Source organism: Phaethon lepturus, unplaced genomic scaffold (genome assembly GCF_000687285.1).
Source record: "Phaethon lepturus isolate BGI_N335 unplaced genomic scaffold, ASM68728v1 scaffold9075, whole genome shotgun sequence".
NCBI lineage: Eukaryota > Metazoa > Chordata > Aves > Phaethontiformes > Phaethontidae > Phaethon > Phaethon lepturus.
In genome coordinates this window covers 12,709-29,549 of record NW_010542619.1, presented here as the reverse complement: position 1 = coordinate 29,549, position 16,841 = coordinate 12,709, and the positions used below count along the sequence as shown (strand labels likewise).

At 41.6% G+C, this 16,841-nt stretch overlaps 1 protein-coding gene across 1 annotated transcript in view; it reads right to left on the bottom strand.

Annotated features, from left to right (window-relative positions):
• Positions 1 to 3,168: 3,168 nt before the first annotated feature.
• Positions 3,169 to 16,841, bottom strand: part of POLDIP3 (polymerase (DNA-directed), delta interacting protein 3) — a gene marked incomplete at its 5' end in the record, with an annotated part of 23,176 nt that continues 9,503 nt past the window's right edge. The window contains 9 exon segments of the mRNA XM_010288083.1: positions 3,169 to 3,665; positions 4,024 to 4,090; positions 4,939 to 5,068; positions 5,694 to 5,771; positions 6,692 to 6,874; positions 8,680 to 8,775; positions 10,588 to 10,619; positions 10,622 to 10,658; positions 13,064 to 13,451. Of these exon segments, the coding sequence (XP_010286385.1) occupies positions 3,491 to 3,665; positions 4,024 to 4,090; positions 4,939 to 5,068; positions 5,694 to 5,771; positions 6,692 to 6,874; positions 8,680 to 8,775; positions 10,588 to 10,619; positions 10,622 to 10,658; positions 13,064 to 13,451 (1,186 nt within the window).

Genomic DNA, 16,841 nt, shown 5'->3' with positions numbered 1-16,841 from the left:
AGCGCCTTCCCTCCCGCCCTGAGGGACCCGCCGCCGCCCGGTAATCGAGTGTAACAAAAAGGTTTCCCCACCCAGAGCATCCTGTAAGATGCTCTGTAAGAAAGGTTATTACACACCCTCATTTAGTTTAACACCCCGAAAATGAAGGCCTGAACAGTGTAAAAGACAGCCAGTGTGCTTAATCCTAGAAAGGCAGGTAAAACAATAAATAAATTTTGAAGATATATAAAAACATTCAAAGACAACTGTAAGAACAGCTGGTTTTAAAGACTCTTGTTAATCAGGAAAGGAAAAAAAAAAAGATGACCTTTACAGAGGAACTTGTATTTATGACTGAACGGAAGAACAGGACCACTCCAAAATAAATATTGAAGCCACACATGTACAAGGTGAAAAAAGATCAGTGAAGGTAAGAAATAACATGGAGAGTTGACTCACCAAACAACTATCCAAGTTAATCAACATTATCAGAAGAAATGGTACATGCAAAAGCTATTAAAATATACCAGACAAACTTGCAAATTGTGGCATCACTTCGGAAGTCAGCATGTTTTTGAAAAAGAAACACTATTACAAATTACCTACCACCTGTCCTGGCCAGCCATACCGAATTAGTGCAAGCAATCAGTGTTTCGTATGTAAGTTTATAAACTCCAACAGCCCAGGAAGAAAAAAAAACAAAACCAAAATCGAACAAAAATATATAACCATGCTGCAAGAGAGCAAACCTGCACAGATGTGAAGTCAGAAGGTAGTAGGTGAGCTCACTGGAATGCAAACAAGATTAGCATGACACTTGCAGGACAGCCAGGAGAAACTGGAGAGCTGCAAAGTGAACTGGTTGAAAAGGACTAGGAACAACCAGTTACTCTTCTTTCAGTGCTCAACAAAAGAAGCCACACTCTTTAAGTATGAAAACTTCAGAGAGCTGACCACAGGAAAAGCAATGCACACCAAGACACTGCTGCAAGACAAACATGGAGTGGTGTTTTGACAATCATTGACTTCACAGATTAAAAAAAAAAACCTGCCATAGATCACAGAGCTAGAGAATAGAGCAGTAGTTCTTCCAAGGAAGGACATTAATGTCATTGTAATTTCTCACAGATAACCTAAACACAATGCATAATTTACAAAGTGCATCTTGCTATCTGGCTTTTGGAATGGACATGAATCTATTAATTAAAAAAATGCTTGAATCTCTCCTTTCAGAAGAGAAAAGATAGGCACTCAATACATATGTCTTCACATTTTCACAGCTTTTATCTAGCTGATAATGGAAGTACCCTACTTCACCTAGAACAGATGCCCTGATTTCAAAGTTTTGGTGGTTTTTTTTTATAAAATTACTTTTTAAATTACTAGGCTGTCATTAACGTAGGCCATTGTTCTTCTGTGACAACAGAACTGGAACTAGGTAAGGACACAAATAGCCCCCACTCAGTAGCAAGAACCAGCTACTAATTTCAATAACCCAGATTAAAAGGCTTAGTGTATCAATTCTCTCATCCATATACACCTCTTGGTCTTCATCACATTACCAATTCTCTTCAGAACTTTCTATCTTCTTCCAAAAACATGCTTCATTCCATGTCAGAACAACTCCACCTATCTTTAGTTGCTTCACAGGATCTAAAAAGGCTTAGAATTCACTCTCTGTGTAACAAACGTTTATTCAGAAACAGATAATACATTATCTTCTCCAACCCCTAATGCTTCTTCTCCCCCCCCTTTTTTAATAAAACACAGGTGTTTGATGTGCAATCTAAAAAAGGAGAACAATAGCTGTCTTAGGTCCCCTCCCCTACAAACATCTGCTGTTCACATGAAGCACCCTACTAATAATGCGTCATTGGCTTCCAAACCAAAGAGAGTACTCTGGAAAAACAAGTCCTGCCAAGTCCTCAGTTATTTCCATGGCTAAAAGGAATACAGTGAGAGGAATGGTGTGCATGAGCTAAATAGAGTTAAGAGTTAACACAGAACAAGAAAGCAAAAGAAACACAGGGTTGACCAGGAAATGGAATCTGGACCTACAACAGTTACAGAGTTCATTAAAAGTTCAGCAGAGCTGAACAGAATGGATTAGGTTAGTCTCCTACCTAGAAGGATCAAATTCAAACCCCAGCCAGATTCTGGAAGTGACTCTTAGCTTTCCTCTTTTATAATACAATTTGAACAAATACAAACAAATGGCACTACCAAGACTTCAAATATCCATGGCAATAAGGCTGTACTAACAAAGACAGTATTGGAAGTGCCACCTAGTGGCCCACGGCTTGTCACAGGTGCTCACTGGCCCAAGGTACATCCTGGCTGCTCTGCATGGGACTTGTTTCAACACTCCTCTCCTATGTGCCCCATACAGCACTAACTGGTCTCCTCTCCAAAACCTCTCCCTGAAGCCATGAAGTGCAGCAATCACCCTCCAAATCCATGCATGCAAGCAGCATGCCTGCACAGCAGCCAAACATTGCCCAAATGGCACCTCTCCAAGAAGTGAGTTCTCAGGTGCAAGAAAAGACTGCTTCCTGTATATTAGTATCTGAAAGGCCCCATCTCCTTCCTTTTTATAGGAGATTGGGTAAGTTAGAAGGTAAGAAAACAAAAATGTATGTCCCTGCATCAGCAGGAGGATGCAATACAGTCTAATGGGAGTGAAACACCTCGATTTCCTCTAGCTCTGAACACAAGACTGGTTCTTATTTTTCAGTCGAGAAAGAAGAAAGCAACTGAGCCTGACCTACAGGGCTAATACATTCATTGTACAAGTACCAGAGCCTTTTGTTTCCCCCCACCTCTCTGCATTACCAGAGTTGAAGCATCCCTCCCACAGCACAATGGGTGGTGCACTTGTGCATATGTCCTTTCTGCCTGATGCCTCTGTTGGCTGGTACACACAGCAGGAAGCCCAGTTTTTCCACACTTCTTCTCAATGTCACAGCTGCTGAGCAGAAAAATATCCAACAGCCAGAATGAAGTAGTATGCCACCAAATGCATACAAGTCAAAGATGCAAGATGGTGCTTCCTGTATGGAGCCACACCTGACTTTGTACCCAGTGCAGCAATTTCAGAAACAATGCAGTGTTCTTGCCTGTTGATAATCAAGGAGATGCGCCTTTTAGTTAAAGGTCGGTCAGAAGAAAAAAGAAGGAGATCACCACTCCTTCCCTCAAAGTCTATGTGCACTTTTAATGGCCACTAGGGACTTTGGAGTAAAGGAGGGAATTACATGGTATATGCTTGGTAATACATTACTGGCAGAAGGGGGAGGTTATTTTTTTGGAAAAAAAAAAATCATAGAAGAAAACTCCAACTATGAAAACAGAAAGTACACACACAAGAGGAAACACTATTTGTACAGTAAGGTAGCGATCATAGAAAACAAAAAATTTCAAGGCAGGCAAATGCAAATAACATCTGCACTCCTGCACTTTTCTCATTCCCCAACTTAAATGAGTTTTCCAGTCCAGTGCTTGCTCCCTCTTCTCAGAGTTTAATTTTGAATTCTGTGGGCTGCACAGAGGCAGAGACCCCTGAAGATTTGAAGAGTGCCTTCAAGATAGTGTCAGGGTCCACTTCAGCTGGGGGATTTGAGGAGGTGCTTGCACTTGACCGGCGTGGTTCCCCTTCCTTCTTCACTGAAGGAGTATCACTCAATCGGCTGGAGGATTAAAAAAAGCAGTATTTAACCTCATTATGAAATAAAATTTAACATTATGTCTGCATTTACTGTTCTCAGTGTTGCCCCCTCCCTAATATTAGAGATAGAGGTTTTAAATATGTTTTCCTCACAAGAAAATGTCCTCATCTCAGACTAATTTTGAGCCTCTGGCCTGGGAATGCTATGGAGTCAAGCTATACTGCACTCAGCTCAACATAGAGCACCACAGAGAAGAACAGAAGGAGAATACTCATGGGACAATAATTTGCCAACAGTTTTCCTCCCCTCCCCTCAGGTTCTCCTCAAAACAGAACCTGCAAATGTGTTTGGTTCTTCCCCCCACCCAAAGGACACTTACAGCAATATAGGCTGGTCTGAGGTGATGACATTCCCATTCATATGGAGGTTGCATTTCATTGGTTGACCTAAACAAACATAATAAAAAAGTCCTTATATGAGAATCGTGGTAAGGCAAGACCCCAGAAGTCTCACACATCAGTGCAAGCAATAGAGTTCCAAACGCTGGGGAAAACATGAGAAAGAACACCTGATACATCTTTTGTTCCAAAATCACAACAGTGGAATAGCCACTGAAACACTCAGTACATTATGAAGACTCACACTAATTAAGAAATTACATATATGTACAAAACCCTTAGCAGAGACACAAGAGAATCTCCCATTCTCAGATGTCTGCTCCTCATCTGACATTAGTAACATGTCACTCATCTAGAAAAAGCCTCTATTTGCAGCTAAAAATTAACAGCTAATTTCAGCTTATAACATCATTGCAGGTAGATCCAGATTAACAATTGCACTGTTCAAAATTTATGGAGAAGCCAATACTAATTGTTTTACAGGTCTGATTCAAAATGTCTCTGACTATGCCTGACAGTTTTGCAAATATTAGTTTTACTTATGCTTTGCAAACAGCTATTCTGTAAGCAGATAAAGCCTTCCTAAGGACTATCTAGCTCTTGGTACTGGTTTAGAAACAAAAGGAATTTAATCTGGAAGTTAGACCAGGGAACCCACCTCTTAGCTTTGAGCATTCTCTTTTTAGGAAATCTATTTTAATTTCCCTTAAATAAACTGTGCATATATTCAGCTAGTTACATAGAAGTGATTACATTGTTTAACTCTTGAACTGATTTTCTGGCATCTCCTCTCTCTTGGTAGCATGAGCATCTGAAATGCTTTTAAATTCTATGCTGAGGTAGGAAAGTCTTTGTTGATTTATCTATCCTAAATGCAACTCTGGCCTCAAACTTACCATCTAAGCACCTGTTATTGTATTTCTTATACGCTGTGATAGCATCTTCTTTCTTCACAAATACTACCTCAGCCACTCCAGGGTGCACCAGCCGGGCTCGCTTCAGAGCACCACACACACAGAATAACTCCTGAGGGCAGAGAGTTAGTCATGACCATGGTCACATCAAAGGTATCACTTCAGCCAATGACACTTGAGTGAGAAGGGCTTCATTTCCTAATTGTACCACCCATCCTTCTTAGTAAATACGTGTCAGAATCTTGCCACCTGTCTTATTTTGTGTTTGCTATGTATGAGTAGTTGGCATCAGTCATAGATGTTGCACAAAGCTCTATACTGCTACCAACACAAGCAGAAAGGTTCAAGGCCAGTACTCTATACTGTTTGTCACACATGAAGACCAGGCTCATTCTCAGCCTGCTGAGAATAGCAGCACCTAGATAATTTTGCTGGGGGCATAAATACAAGGACACCACCAGCATGATTTGGCATGAACTCTTCTAAATGATGCCAGGTATTCAGTACAGCCTAGAAATGGTATTTTGTCCCAACTTCTTAGGCACACTTTTTAAAAAGAGTGAACAAAAATCAAAACAGAAAAAAAATCAGGAGCTCTCCAAGTTTTTGTAAGGAAAGCAAACCCATGTCATACCCCTCCTCACTGCATTCACCATAGATCAAGTGATTTATCAAAAGAGGTAGGTTAAGGGAAGGAAGTGTCACTCATCCACAGTTCAGCAGTAAGCAACACTCACAACAATGTCTTCCTCTGTGACTCGAGGATGCAGATTGTTTACGGTCATCTTTGTGCCTTCCAAAGGACTGAATGCCAGCTGCCAACACAAATGAATGCACCACATAAAGGTTAGAAATGCAGCAGGCAAGACAGCACAGCAGAGAAAGCATTAAAAAAAGTCACTAAAGGGATGCCTGGGAAAGTCTGTACACACACAAAGGCAAGAGCTATGGCTAGTAACAGGAAGTACTAATGCATACAAAAGCCCAGCTCATCTGATGATGAAAAGGAGCCCCTCTTCCATGCTAATTTATCTCTGAAGTAACTTTTTTCTTTCATTCCCATGTATTCCTAACTTAATCTGCACACACAGTACTCTCTGGTCATGCCCACACTCCAAAGCACATCTCTCTGCTGCACTCTACACCAGCCAGCAAAACCCAAAATGTGGCTCCTGCCCTTCAAGAGCATGCTGAACTCAACCTGCTTGGGAACACCTGGTGGGTCATCTCTACCCAACATCAGGCAGTTTGGCAAAGCAGTTCCAGGTAGGTTGTCTACAAATTGCCCAAGAGGTCTTGTGTACAGATACAGCAAGAAGCTGCATCTGGAAGAATCCTGTTTTTCTCCTTGCTAACAGGAGCAGACAGATGACAATGCAACTAATAGTGTTAAAACATTATTCCTAGGGACATGGAAGCCTCCAAGGGATATTCAAACAACTGCCACCTCCCTGTAACATGGATTCCTCCAGGATCATGTGCTCCCATGCTAGATAAAGAGGTTGAGAGAGGCAAGATGCACTAACTGAGAATTCAGACTCTCTTAAACACTGAAGGAAAGGATGTTTTGAAACCTGACTAATTCTTGGGACATGGGTTGCTGTTATTAGAATAAGCTTGATGGACTCCCAGAAATAATGGGGGAAGGCAGGCAGAAATGAGCTGCTTGCCTAACCAATGAACAGCAAGTTTCAGCAACTTCTATAAAGAGCATCTCCCACTTCCCTGAGCTCACCTCAACAGGTGCTGGTTCTTTTGGAGGCTCTTCCTTTGTCACTAAAGTCCGGGACATGTTTGTCAAGGCCTTCGTCCGCATAGGAGAGGGAGGTGCAGGTGGAGCTGTGTATGTATCATTCTGGACCACTTTAGTCAGGGGAACAGTCTTAGACAGAGAGAACTTATTGCCACTCAGCCCAGCCTACAGGAAGAAAGAATGAAGTCTGAGAGCCACAGGCTGCAAAAGTCATCCCTCCAAGCACCAACAGCAAGAAAGTGTTACTAGCATGCACCAAGAACTGTATGTCCTTCCCAGTGTCAAAACCATACAGTGCTGCAGACTTTCCACTTTGAGACAAAAATCAACTACGCTTTCTGGGCATATGTTTATCCCAAAAGAGAACTTCCCTCACTGACAAGCACTTTCTGGCTTCATATGCTTCTCAAATGAACTTTACCAGTGCGATTTGAACTTGAAACCAAAGATTTTCAAGTACTTCAAAAAGCGTACACCAAGATTGCTCATTAACAATGAGATTGATCTGCCCTAGTACAAACAGCAATACTTATTCAGAAACACCAAGCTAGGGAACACGAAGACATGGCGCATAACCTTTCTAGTTGGAACTACCTGGGGAGTTTAAAAGCCAGAATAAAAATTGTGCTTGGCAGCTGTTGTGAACACTGGAGATAACACATTTACTCCTGAAAAAAAAAAACAGAGGGCTGATTTTAAGCATCACAAATGGCTAGGAGCTCTATTCTGAACATCCACATGAGAAAAAAACAAAACATGGGATAATCATTGCACTAAACTGCCTGTGTGATGGTAAAACTGCATTAATTTGCTTTCTTAGAACCACAGAATAATTCAGGCTGTCCAGCCCTCATGTCTGAAACAGGGATAACTTCAAAGTCACACCAGGTTAGCTCAGGGCCTCATCCAGTTGAAGTCTGAATATCTCCAAGAATGGCAATTTCAAAACCTCTCTGGGTCCCTGCGCCAGAGGCTGACCAATATCCTGAGAACCGCACAACTCTCCCCCTGTATCTAACTAGTTTCTTCTGCTGGAACACATTTGTTGGTTCATCTTCTCCCTGTTCACTCCTGAAAAGGACCTGGGTTTTGCCTTTTCCACAACCACCTAGTAGGCAGTAAAAGTGCCTGGACAGATCTCACTACAGCCTTCTCAGCCTTAAGAGACACTGCGCGCTCACTCCCTCCTCAGCCCCCGACCACTCTGTCATACTACTTCCAGTCTGTTTTGTATTGCAGAACCCAAAGACAGGCACAGTACTCCAGGTGCATTCTCAAAATGTCAAAAAACAGATGGCAATAATCATCTTCCTTGATTTGCTAGCTATGATCTTACTAATATACAATCTACAGTTAGCCTTCCTTGTGCAAGGATGGGCTGCTGACTCATTCTAAGTCTATCACCCAGCAAGAACCCCAGGCTCTTTCCTACAAAGCCGTTTTCTAGGCAGTCAGTTCTTAGCTTAAGTTGCAGAGGGTTATCCATCCCAAGAGCAAAGCCTCGCATTTGTCTGTGTTGAAATTCCATCTTCTCCAGAGCACCAGTACTGCCCAACAAGCTGCCAACTAAGATCTTGCATGGCAATAGATTTGCTGCTTTGATGTCCAGCCTCTAGAAGCAGCAGAAAGCTTCCCTTGCTGCCTGCTCAAACAATAATGAGACATGTTCAAAGCACTTCTGCAACAAGAAGAAAGTCAAGAGCTAACATGCAGCAACCTGCCAGCAAGGGAGAAAGCGCATATTCTGTCTGCAAAAGGCCTCTAAAACCACAGTTAGCCTAAAAGGGACTCGGTCCCAAAAATAACACTAGAAGCATTGGCATAAAGGGAAAGGTGGGGTAAAGAGCAAACATTTCAGGAGAAAACATCATTTACATACTTTAAAAGAACATAAGCCCTGTAAAGCCGCAGCCTGTGCATCCACCCAATGTGAGCATGGCGTGGTGGGGACTGTTCAGATAATCCCTTACCGCGTTGTGCAGGAAACTGTTTGTGGTGGTGATTTTCATCTGTTTGCTAGTAAGGGGAGAGACACTTTCATCATCATCTTCCATGTCATACAGACCCTGAAGAGGCAAGGTAACAGTTTATAAGCAGGTAGATTTAATCTAGACATTTCCAAAATTAATAGTTTTCCCCTGCTTTCAGCCTTCTTCAGGTAATGGATGTGACTATATTGGACTTTACTCCTGCCCTTGCAGCTTGGGTAGAGCTGAAAGTACGCAACTCCATTTCACAACATCCATGTGAAAACTATCAAACTTCTTTTCTGGAAATGCCACAGTAAAGCTGTTTCCCTAGGTGTACTGAAACTACACACACATCTCTAATTCCTGGAACCTCATCAGGACTAATGAAACCACATTCATGGAATAAAGCCTCAGTGTCTTACTTTTCAGCACACCATTACCTTTAAAGTTGAAGCCTGTGCATAGGATTTTTTTAAAATTAAGCAGATGCCTGCCAAATACATCCGAACCAAACGTTCCTTTTGAATAGCCTGCTTTCCCCAGCACAGCACATATCCATCTGGCTTTAGAAAACACTGCACTAAGAGGTTTACTGAATGAATAATTAGTTTCCCAGTTCAACCTGAAACCCATAGCCCTGCCTTAAAATACTGAAGCGAACTCCTACACAAACGTATTTTCATAGACTCTAAATAATGTTAAGAAAGAGTGTATACACACATGGTGCTGCCCAGAACGTTAAGTAGTCACAACTCAAAACAGCTTCCCATTAATTCAGTAGAAAGGTGAGGAAAAATGGGGGGATTAGCAATGAGAGCTTGCAAAACAATTACGTTTTCATAGTCAGAAAGATTCTGATTTACAAACAGTAAAGTTGTTCCAGTCACAGAAATGCTATGAAGGAAAAAACAACAAAAGGGATGGTAGAACAGAGGAGAATTGTGCAGAAAAGAAAAGAACTGGAAAAAATGCTAGCCATCAGGACAATGGACTTGACTTTTAGACAAATGAGATGAATTAAAGACATAGTGATGAGGTCAGAATAATGAAGACAATTCCTTAAGTGAGAGAGCATATGGGACAAGTGAGGGCAGCAGTTCGATGCAGAGGTAACATACACAAATAGCTACCATAATCAAGGCAAAAAAAACCCCAGGACATGATATTCTCCATGTCAGTTTTCCACTATTTCATGTAATACTTTATGTATTCACATACAATAAAGTAATTAATAAAAATGTGCAATTCCTCTCTGAAAGCACCCATGGTGGTAAGGTGGCTGAATGTCTGGGGTTGGTGACAAAAGCCTTTAAAATTGATCCCAGAAAAGCGAGCACAAATTCCAGAGTTTTCCTCAAAGTCTGCTTGATAAGGGATATGGCAACTTTGATAGTACATCAGAATACCAGTTAACATAATTCACTACCAGGTTTCCAGCAGGGACCCACAGCTGGGATTTCACAGGAAGATTATACCCTTTCTCACTTCACTGCAGAACATTTGACTATGTACAATCATACCCATTCTCTGAAGAGGCTGGAAGGATGGTAAATCAAAACAACAGACAACTTGATCTGATGTCATGCCACTGAGAATTACAGAGAAACATCTGAGCTAAAGGTCACAGTCTCTAGAAGGAAAAATGTTAGCGCTTACAGATAAAAACCAGGAATAGCTACTTCACATTCATATAACACATAAGGAATCAAGATCATTTAGACCACATGAAAATCTTAGTTACCATAAAAGTGTCTTAATCACATGAGAATAGGGAGCTAAGCTGTTAGAGAACTTGCAAACACTCCACCTTTGTTTCCTACTTGAAGTTTTCTCTGCACCTGCCAATGTTTATGGACACCTTCCTTTCCCTTGCACAAAGGTAACAAAGAGCACAGAGTAGGCACACACCTGTTTGTGTGTATGGTTGTTCACCACATTGATCCTGCTGGATGAGAGTGTCCAGGAACTGGAGCCTTCTGCTACAGTTAGAGGGAAAGAATCAAAGCATTAAAACACAAGAGTCCACAAGATTCCCATTTCACAAGATTGGAGCTCTTAGTTGATATCCTGAGACCACTCAAATCTCACTCTCCTGCTCTTGAAACATTATCATCACAATATGCTACTAGACAACATCTATGTTTCCTGTAAGATGTTCAGTATGAGATGGCTTCACTTAATCAAGGAAATTAAAACCTAAGGCCACAGAAAGAAACTAATTCAAATTACTTGAGTTTTAGTCCAAGATTAGTGGGAAAGGGACTTAACTCCAGTCCTGCCAGCACTGACTAGATCTACATTTCTGCCAGTATGAAACCATGAATGGGTTAAATCAGCAAGTAAGCTTCTCTTCTTTCATACCACAGGGAACCAAAGACACCTTTTTCCATCAAACTCAAGAAGCTGGGAAACAACACAATTTAATTCACTTCCATTTCAAAGTGGTATACACTGTCCCTTCACATTACCGCTGGAGTAGGCTGCAGTAGAATAAAATGATGCACGGGGTAGCATAGCTGACCCTTCTGGAGTCTGTTACCCATGAAACAGGGAAACCACAACAGAAGTAGTCAGGGAATGTAGCTGTACTAATCAGCAACTGAAATCAAGCAGCAACTCCCTCAAAAATGCCCTTTTGGTTTTTGAAAAAGCTGGAAGCTGTCCATTACAGAAAAGAATGTGTCTTGTTACAAAAATACTGCATACAGGAAGGAAAATCCTCAGATTTGCAACTCTCTGGACTGTAACTTACACCACAGCACCCGCATGTTTCAATTTGCTAAGCAATTCAGAAAAAAAAGGTACCTGTCCTATGGAAACATCCAGCAAAGCTATGGATATTCTATGGGTTTCAAAGACTTTTTTCCTTCATTTATGAGAAACAAGGCCACAATACAGGTCATCAGAGCTGTGCGCTGCATCTCAGATCAAGATGCCTTAGTTGGATTCTGCTCCCATGTTTGGAAGAGAGAAGAGGACCATGCACAATTTGGAATATCAGTATAAATCTTTTAAAAAAATTAGGTAATTGCTCATGTGCATGGTTTTGTCTACAGTCTTAATTGCCATTATATTCTACAGTATTTTATCTTGCACTATGTGGTCTAACAAACAGAAAGTACAACAGGTTAGACCAAGTCATACAAAAAAAAGAAAAAAATCATGTCAGAGTAAACTGCTGCTGTACCAAGTCTCTGGAAACTATTTTAACTCCTACAAAACTTTGTAGACAATGTTCAACTCCTAAGGCTGATGGTGGTTTGGCTTAGAAGGACAGCATGAATACTCTTTACCCTACTAATTCAAGACTATTGAACAGACTGCTCTATTGCTCTGCAATTAGCCCTTCTTACTGCTACAAGAGTCCTTTCTCTTTCTTAGGTCAGCCTGGCAGGAAACCTGCAAAGTAATGGGAAATTTCCTAGGCTAATTTAAAGAAATATGCTTGATGGACTTGACCAAAATCCACAGCTGAACAGAAAGCAGACTCATCTAGGCTTTCAAACTGATGAGGAGATTTTCTGTGTATGTGTAAGCACACTGTTGATCTTTGGGAGGTGGAAAATGAAGGAGGTAGGCTAGGAACTTCAGTTACATGCTTGTAGAGGTGAGGAACAAAACCACTCCTCAAACAACCCTGACAATCTGGAAACTTCTTTTCTGACTCTACCCACTGTACCTAACACACACATAGTTCAACAGTAGTTGTGTCTCAGACAAGTCTACTAAGAATCAAGTTACTGCACACACAGCAAAGTGAAATTAGAAAACTGTCAGAGGAAATGACAGGCTAGGGTGATCAACTGATTATACTGCAAATGAAATAAATCTTGAGTCTCAGGAGGAATGCATCATGTTATCAGGCAACTCCCTAGAAAGGAGCTTTCCTGAAAACCAGACAAGTAGAAACAGAGAAACTGCAGACAGGCTCATTGAATTTTAGATCTTCTTAGATACAAACATAGCTGTATATTCTAAACTGTTATTCCACCACTAGGATAAACCAGTTATCTAAACAGGATAATCCACCACGTCAGACTTGCAAAGAAGGGTGGTATAAGAATGACAAAAAATGCATACGTTTTCTTTGCATTTAGGTGGGAAACAGAGACTACTTAACCATTCAAGACAACTACTTTAATGCTGACAGGAGTGCTGCTTTAGTCTTTATGGGGCTCAAAATTCAAATGAAAGCTGGGATTCTACAAAAAGCCCCAAGGAGCTGCAAGAACACCCAGAAGGCTGTAAAACCTGCCTTGCAGGCTGGACTGAACTGTGACACCATCACTTCTATTGTAAACATGTGAACATATTCATGCATTATCATTTCTACTGGACTGCTGTAGAGTAACTGAGGGGCTCAGAAGTGGCTTGCTTGACCTACTTGGATAGTTTTGGTGATTTTCATGGCTGGATTTACTGTCCCCACAGTTGGGCTGATAGCAGCTGGAGCACTCCTTTTTAAGCTGATCTTCTCTCTGGCATCCACCACTTTGGTCACCTTTTCAGCCGCAACACTTTGCTGCTTACGGGAATTCAACATTTCTCGAGCATCCTGCACCTTCCCTTTGATTTTGAACCGAGCGTCCTTTTGAACCAGTTTTTCACGGGCATCTTTAACCCCCAGTTTGTGTCGGGCATCAGTGAGTCCTATCTTCTGTCGGGCATCAAACGTCCGCTGGAAGCTGACAGCTGGTGATGATCTATTTAGAAGATTTTGCTGGATCCCAATGCGAGATCTTACGCCTCCAAACACTGGCCTTGTGTTAAGCCTGGGGAAAAAAAAAAAGAGTTTCAGACATTGTAAGATGTGATACAGTATCACTAAAAGTATTTGTGTTGCTGAAAAAAAAAACCCTCATTACTGCACAGAAATCCACTCAGGTTAGATGTCCTAATATAACAGTATTGGTCCTAACCTGTTTTATGCTGGATTTTACTTTCTACATAAACAGCTAAGGAACCAATTTCCAAAATCCATCTTCCAGCTCACATTTACAAACTTATGTAAAGGGTCTGAGTTCAGCTGTGCTAAATACATACTACATTTAAACAAAATTCATCAACAACTTTGGTATTTTGGGGACCCTTTGAAGACAAAGAGGAACAGAAACAGACTTCCTAGCTTTAGGACTGAGCAGGTCTGCTAAAGCATCTTTTGTAATACAATAACATGTCCTGATACAAAGGAAACGTGGGACTACAGGTGATTTCAAGAATTCTGGGCAGCAATGTGGGAGTGTAGGCTTGGATTTTAGGTTGTACAAGCACCAGTACCAATCTCAGTTCAAAGCCACCAGTTTCAAAGTTGATTAACTGCCAGCAAGAATACTTACCAGTCAAATTACTTTTTAACATCACTGCCTCTTCTTTAATCTATTAACAGAACTGCTGCACTTGATGGCCTTTACTTTTTAAGCACATCATCATCACAATACTGAGCACAGAAAGATAACAGCCCATGGAAAGGAGAGCATTTGTACTTGTAAACATGTATTACCAAGAAGCAGCCCATTATGTAGCGAAAGCTGAAACTAGCTTCTTGTTACGGGTTTGATTCACTTTTTCAAAATCTCCCCTAAAAGGAAACAGCTTGTCTAATTTTTTAATACAGTTCCTCCTTTAAGTATTTTTTAAGGTTTTCTTTTTTCCATTGTGCGTTTTTTTTTTTTTTTTTAAAGATGACAGAGTGGCAAGAGAAATGTTAAAGTTAATGTACTGAAAAAATATTCTTGCTGTTAGCTTTTTAAAATTCAAAGTAAGCTAGAAGGCTACAGTGTTCATATGCTTTCTGAAATGTACTGTCCAGTATTCTGAAGTCTAAAAGTAGGTATCTGGAATTTGTTGTAGTACTCAAAAGGCTAACATCACAAATTCAAATTACAACGCAATTTGATTTCATCATACAGCTTTATATTAGTGTTTCCTGATCTAACCCTACAATCTTAACATTATTTACAGTCATGGCCTTTCAGTGGAGAAAACTGTTAAAAAAAGAAGATATGAAAGACCAAACCTCCACTTCTGCCTCTTTCATTTTTGTGTCCAGACAACTGCAGAGCTGGGACTGGTGTCCCATTTTGTTACCTAGCTAAAAATCCTACAGCTGCGCTCTCACACAGCCAAAGCACACTAGCTAAAAGAAACAGGAAGATTATTATGAGCATTTATTAAAATATGTCAAGAATAATACAGAAGACTAACAGTACCCATAAAACAACAGCCACAGAACAAGACTAACCTTGCACTTTCAAAAAGCATTAATTTAGCTATGTTGAAAGCATTCAGTTAGAGTGCTGGAGAAGGGCTTGATGAGTGGTTCTTTTTAATGAGCATAAAAAGAGGTCAAAGGAAAACCAGAAATATATGTATCAGCATTTAAGCCAGAATTAGTTAAAACTGTTAATGACATGAACTAATGAAATTGATTAGGAAACTCTGTACTGATGATTACACCATCTCTGAAAACTTGTATTTATCCTAATAAGCAAGTCACTTCCATACAGAACTGCTTACCCTACAACAGCATTAACTGTTTAGGCATTTTGTGCCACAGCACCTGAAATAAACAGGAATCTCAAACATCTAATTAACTTTCCAGAACTCCAGGCTCTGGCTTGAATATTTGGTGGATTAGTTTTATAGGTGAAAATTTTTCTGTTATTTCATCTAGACTACTGAACAGCATATATATAGCGATTTAAGTTTATTCAGTTTATCCAGTCTAGTTAGCTATCAAAGTCTAGTTAGCTACCTCAGAAGTCTTATGAAGTAAGCTAAACATGACAAACAAGAGAATGCAAGGCACAAAAATTCTTACAGAGCTGCAGAGGGATTATTGTTCAGCAAATAAAAGCAGGAAGAATTCCTGGAAGCAATGAGAGTTAAGGAGGGATTTAAAAAAGGAGAAAGGAGGTGCTTGGCATATTAAGCAGCATAATACTGTTCCAAATACACGGGGTAACATGAATGAAAGCGCAAAGCCAAGGCCTTGTCTAGACTAGAATTTAAATATGTGTCTGAATGTTTTGCTAGTATATGTTAGCATATAACTTTCAAAATACTACTCTAGACGTGTAAGTGTAGACATGCAGAGTTAAAACCTAAGATTCCCCAATGACCATTAAATTAAAAAAACCCAAACATCAAAACAGCAACAAAAAAAAGAGCACACTTAGCCAACAGAGATGGAGAGAAACCTACGGACAAGATCTTCAGAAGCATTAAGAGACTATGGCAAAAAGGAAGATGAAAAGCTACCAAAGGAGAAGCCAGCTAACTACCAACAGCAGCACTAGAGTAAATGGCCCAGCCTACACTGGAGACATCTGCCGCACAAAGATGGAATCTAATCTTGTAGTGGATACACAAACACACTCCCCATCCACACAAGCATTTCAAACAGTCTGTCAAAGTATCATTAACTATGCTACAGAGACTACAGTTTCTAGAGGCCAAGCAGCAATTTTGATGAAGCCATTGCAGCCTGAAGCCTCGCCTGTGCGGATCCCGATCAGCTTTGCTACGCTTACGGCTCCCTGTGGCACAACTACACCTCCCACGGCTATCCCACAATGCACCGTGCCGCTCGGCAACGCGCCGCTTCTGAGAGCTGCAGGGGGACCGGGCACCCCCAGGGCGCTGCCTGGCAAAGAGCGGCAGCCCAGCAGCTGGATCCTGATAATCCTGGCGGATTACCGAGGGGGCTCGGGGGTGGGGGTGTCGCCGAGGCCCTGCTGATCCCGGCTTGGGGAGCATCACTGGGTTAATCGGCGGGGAGAAGCAGGAGGTAGCGAGGAAAGCGCAGGTCGGAAGCACTAATGAAGGGATGGGCTGTGCCAGGGATCTCGGGAGAAAGAGGGCCCGAGAACTGGATCCTGATAATCCTGGCGGATTACCGAGGGGGCTCGGGGGTGGGGGTGTCGCCGAGGCCCTGCTGATCCCGGCTTGGGGAGCATCACTGGGTTAATCGGCGGGGAGAAGCAGGAGGTAGCGAGGAAAGCGCAGGTCGGAAGCACTAATGAAGGGATGGGCTGTGCCAGGGATCTCGGGAGAAAGAGGGCCCGAGAAGAGGACAGGCGGTGGGTGGGCCTGCCCTGCCAAGGCTGGAGTCCACGGGGCAGCGCCCAGCACACGGGGGTGAGGTGGGGGGACGGACCCTC